At 36.0% G+C, this 5,792-nt stretch overlaps 1 protein-coding gene across 1 annotated transcript; it reads left to right on the top strand.

Moving 5' to 3' along the window:
• Positions 1-4,874: 4,874 nt before the first annotated feature.
• On the top strand, positions 4,875-5,792 carry LOC103290814 (olfactory receptor 4A15-like). The gene has a single exon (XM_008146711.2). The coding sequence runs from the start codon at positions 4,875-4,877 to the stop codon at positions 5,790-5,792; it is 918 nt and encodes a 305-aa protein (XP_008144933.2).

The raw sequence follows: 5,792 nt of genomic DNA, 5'->3' as shown, positions 1-5,792 counted from the left end.
TTCCAATGGACAAATAATCACAACAGCATCAAATGACTTCATCTTTTCAGTGGCAAAGAGAAAATAATATAATTTTCATGGTTCAAGACAAACTGAACACTACACATAAAAGTATGTTGATGAAAACAGACTGTCAAATTACAGGGGGAAAGTTAGGGAGAGGTGGGGGAGATAAGAGATCAATCAAAGGATTTGTATGCATGCATATAAGCATAACCAACGGATGCAAAACTCTGGGGGGTGAGGGCATATATGGGAGTGGGGTGGGGGGTGGCAATGGTAAGATATGTACACATATAATACCTTAATAAAAAAAATTGGAAAAAAAGTATGTTGATGAAAATTTATCATTAAAATATCCCATTAAGATTTATTTATTGTCCATTTGGTTGTCAAACTTTGGTGTACTTTCAGAATCAGTTGAAATTCTTGTTAAAAATGCACACTCCTAGGATACAGCTCTAGAGATTCTAACTCAATAGGACTGCTGTTGGATTGGAATATATGCCTTTGTTTTAAACAAATTATCCAGAGGTTTCTAAGCAATAGTGCTACAGATTGTGTGTGCATCTTTAGACTATTAATAAATCACCTTTTTAAGGCATTTTCTTCTTAAGGTCTTTCAGAGCAGATTCTCTGAAAACCAATTCTTTGTAAATCATGCAGTGAAAGCTTAGTACCTTTGCAATTGCAAAACGAAAATATATTTTACCCCTTACTTTTTATCTTTTAAATGGTAATGATAATACCTATATCATAAAATTTTGGGGCCAGTTAAATGAGTTTACATATGTTAAGTGCTTATGAAAGTTCCTGGCACATAATGAACTTATAAAAGTATATTTAAAATGAAAAAATTATTGGCTGGTGCTGACCCTACTTCTAATAGGGGCAGATCTTGGCTTATATTTCTTCTTGAACTAGCAAGAGCCTCGTTCTGTTTGGATGACGACCTCTAAGTATCTTGCCTTGGTCCCTATTTCCTTAGGTGAAAAAGGTACCTCCTCATACGGCCAATACCATGTGAGGTAACTTTTCCCTTGCACTTCAGGCAAGGACGTTTATGTCTTTTGGGTTAATTCAGCCTGTTAGCAGCAGAGCTCTGGGTATGGAGTTCACACAACTAGTATTGACTTCTGTCTCATTACTTCATGAACATCGCAAGTATTTCACAAGCTCTCAAGATCTGATTTTAATCTGGGTTCATGTATATGATGAATTGGTAGTACATACTTCATAGTGCCTGTCAATCAGTGGGTACTTAATAAGTGTCACTGTCTTTGTTGCTTCCCTCACTTCTTCATCAGTTCTCCACTTCTGTTAGACTTTTGAAAAACTCTATGGTTTACATTTATTATTCAACTCTATGTAGGTATTATATTAGGAGGTCATGATGAACTTTCAGGATTCTGAGTGAAGCCCTCAGGTTAATGTGAGATTGATGAGATTCACTGCAGAAAGAGTTCACTTTAAAAGAAGCAATGTCTACAACATTAAAATCAGTTTAAGCAAGATCCCAAAATTTAATAAACTTTTTATGGCAAATAAGAAATCTATAGTACAATAATTAGTAATTGTAATAAAAGCTATTGCTATTTACTGCAATTTGGCTGGTGCTACAAAGACAAGTTATTGTTTAATCCCCATAAGAGCCTGATGAAAGCAAGTAATGCTTTCCAGAAGAATTAGCTGATGCTTAGAAAGTTTAGTTTTCTGTAGATCTTAGAACTAGAAAATGCCCGAAAGGGATTTGAGTCCATGTATTTTGGGTTTAGAAGGTGCGACCTTAAACACAGTGGTCTATGTCAGAATAATGAAATGTACCCCATAACACATTCTTCTTTTTTAAGAAAATATATTTTTTATTGATTTCAGAGAGGAAGGAAGACAGAGAGAGAGAGATAGAAACATCAGTGATGAGAGAGAATCATTGATCATCTGCCTCCTGCACACCCCATTCTGGAGATCGAGCCCACAACCTGGCCATGTGCCCTTGACTGGAATTGAATCTGGGACCCTTCAGCCCACAGGCAGACTCTCTATTCACTGAGCCAAAATGGCTAGAGATACCACATAACACTTTCTAGTGGAGGGACATAGGCACTAAGTAAGTAAGCATAAAAATCAAGCTGCTTTCAGAGTGAAAAGTGCTTAAAAAGTGATGTGATATAGAGTGACTCAGAGAGCAGGGAGCCACTGTAGAGGGTGTGTTCAAGGAAGACACAAGAAGAGGGATTGATAGCATTTATCTAACTATGTCCAGGGATGAGAGGCAATGAGCTAAAGGTCATGATTTAAATAAGAGTTTATACATACTTTGTTTCTGCCCCGACTGAACTTCCCCCTTTTGGTCATTTGACATTTTTGATTTTCCCCAAGGACGTGGTTCTATAAGTCCTGTTCTGCATGGTGATTATCCTGGTGGCATCTCTGGAGATGCAGAATCTACCCTCAATATTATGATTAAGGTCCCAGTGAATTTAATTAGAGAAGACTCACCCTTGGAGATGCACCAATTGAATGACTCAGTAACCTATGTTGTAGTTCCAATGTAGATAAAATGTTTATAGACCTTGTCCCTCACTTCAGAAAATGTCAGTATCAGTATTCACATGACTAGCTTTTTCGGGAATCGAAATGATGGAATCAAGACATAAAGAATATACATGAAATTATTCTCCATCCTTCAGGTAACCCAATGATCAACAATGCTCTATGAAGACAGGCCAGTATATTTGATTAGGAATCATGATGTTGGAAAGGATATTTCACTTTTATTGCTACAAAACACAAACTGCAAAATATTTATCTAAATAACTCATATACATTTTTTTCTCCCATCAGAATGTTGGTTTACCATTTGTTTGTTATTAAGACAAATTCTGCCAGCAATGGGTATTTTGGGTCTCTGTTCACAATCAAATTTGGAGTGAAACAGATTTCCTATTAGCCTGGACAGAGTTGGTCACATGGAAACAGTTTGAACTCCAGTGATGGTGCATGTGCTATGTTTCTCTCTCTGTCCACAGAGATGGCATCAGTGCATGAAGGACAAGGGAGAAGGCAGCACAGCCGAGAACATGAATTGAAAAGCTCTTTCATCATGCAGGTAACTCAGGAAGTAAATTTATACATATGATTCTGAACTTTGTAGGCTTTGAATGATACCTTGGTGGTGTGAAAATTCAGTCTTTTAGAAGTTCTCCTATGTAATGGACCTGGAAAGTATTATGCTAAGTGAAATAAGCCAGTCAGTGAAAGACAAATACCATGTGATTTCTCTTATATGTGGAATCTAATGAACAAAACAAATGAGCAAACAAAATAGAAACAGACTCCTAATTACAGACAACAACCTGACAACTGTCAGAAGGGCAGGGTAAGGGGGCTGGATGAAAAAGGTGAAGGGATTAAGCCAAGAGAACCTCCACCTCATAGACAACAGTATGGTGATTACCTGAGGGAAAGGGGGGGATAAATGGTGATGGAAGGAGACTTGACTTGGGGTGGTGAACAGACAATACAATATACAGATGATGTAGTATAAAATTGTAACCCTGAAATGATATAATTTTATTAACCAATATTACTTCATTAAATTTGAACCACACCTAAAACCTATATGTTCATGTTGACCAATGTTAACCAAATCAATTTAATAATTCTTATCAAAAAAAGAAAAAAAATTAGTTCTATGTAAATTCTCATACTCAGCCATGTCTTCTTGATTAGTGGAATATGTGGGGATTAATTCAATTCTGTAATACTCTTTTGTATATTTTAGTATTATAAAGATCCAGAATAAATTTACCTTTCTAGCATCAGTATTGTTTTTAAAATTTTAATTTTTTTCAATTATAGTTTACATTCAATATTATTCTGTACTAGTTTTAGATGTTCAGCAAAGTGGTTAGAATATTATATACTTCAGTATTCTTGGAAACTAATATCAAGTATAACTATTTGGGGATATTTAATAGGCAGATATTTTTAAATTTTGTGATAGGTTCAATTAATATCTTCTTTAGGAATTGTTTGTTAATCTATTAAAAATTAGAGGATGCTGTAGCATCTGCCAAACTTGATTGAATGACTTTTTAAAAAATCCAAGGTAATTCTGCAGTAAGAAAACCCTTCAATTGCTACTTTTCTGTCTACAGGTGAGTTTCAGCATCTTGTATGTTTTTTGGCCATTTCGATGTATTTTTCCTTTATTTCTCTGATTCACCCACTTTGCTATTGGTTTGCTTATCTTTCATTTGTTAAATCACTTAGAGCTCTTTGTCTATTTTATATATTAACTCTGTGTATGTCCTCTAAAATGTAAATACCCCCCAAACTACTTTTGTCTTTTGACTTTATGGTATCTATTACTAAATCCTTAAAAAATTTGAACAATGTCTATTTGGGATGTCAATGATAAGTTAAGGAGATTCTCCCATCTCTAGAGTATAGAAAGTCATCTCTTTTATTGACTAGAAAGTAAACATGAAGTAAATCTTTAGTTTTTTTAAAAATTAAACCTTTAATCAGTTTTTATTTTTGTATAAGGTATAAGCTATATGTACTTTTATTAACTTGCAGATGGAAAGCTACTTGTGGCAACTCACTTATCTTATAATGTCTCTTTTCCCCCACATATATCTCCAATTACTTGCCTCTTCATTAGTTTGTAAGATTGCTGAGGTTAGGGACCATGTTTCAATCAGCCTTGTATTTTTATGATCTCTGGAATTACTGCAACATAATAAATCATAATGCCTCTTTGTTGAATGAATGAACAGATTATCCTAAGATTTCAGGAGGTCACGAGTAATAATTGTATTTACAGGTAATTTCTCCTGAACTCTGAAATAAGACATACAGGAAGATCTATGGAACAAAGGAACAATGTGACAGAATTTATCCTCTTGGGGCTCACTGAGAGTCTTCAGGGCCAGAAAATATTATTTGTTGTGTTCTTGTTCATCTACATTGTGACAATGGTGGGCAACCTGCTCATTATTGTGACTGTCATGGTCAGCCCAAGCCTGAATGCCCCAATGTACTTCTTTCTTGGCCACTTATCATTTATGGATGCTGTTTATTCTACTACACTTACCCCAAATATGATTATAGATTTACTGTATGAGAAGAAAACCATTTCCTTCCATGGTTGCATGAGCCAGCTTTTTATAGGGCACTTATTTGGTGGTGCTGAGATTTTACTCTTGGTGGTCATGGCCTATGACCGCTACGTGGCCATCTGTAAACCCTTGCATTATTTGACAATCATGAATCAACGAGTGTGTATTGTACTGCTACTGTTGGCTGGGGTTGGAGGTTTTTTACATGCCATTGTTCAACTTCTCTTTGTTTACAACCTTCCCTTCTGTGGCCCCAATGTCATTGACCACTTCATTTGTGACATGTATCCCTTATTAAAACTTGCCTGCACTAACACCTATGTTATTGGCCTCATTGTGGTGGCCAATGACGGGTCCATCTGTGTGGTCATCTTTGTGCTGTTACTCATCTCCTATGGGATCATTCTGCACTCCCTGAAGACTCTTAGTCAGGAAGGGAGGCGCAAAGCCTTATCCACCTGTAGCTACCACATTACTGTGGTGGTCCTCTTCTTTGTCCCTTGTATTTTTATGTATGTGAGACCTCCTTCTACCTTACCCATTGATAAATCCTTGACGGTGTTTTACACCGTTATCACTCCTATGTTGAACCCCTTAATCTATACGCTAAGAAATGAAGAGATGAAAAGTGCCATGAAAAAACTCTGGATCAGAAGAAGAAAATGA

This window comes from Eptesicus fuscus, chromosome 13 (assembly GCF_027574615.1).
Source record: "Eptesicus fuscus isolate TK198812 chromosome 13, DD_ASM_mEF_20220401, whole genome shotgun sequence".
Lineage (NCBI taxonomy): Eukaryota > Metazoa > Chordata > Mammalia > Chiroptera > Vespertilionidae > Eptesicus > Eptesicus fuscus.
This window is presented reverse-complemented; position numbering and strand designations above follow the sequence as displayed.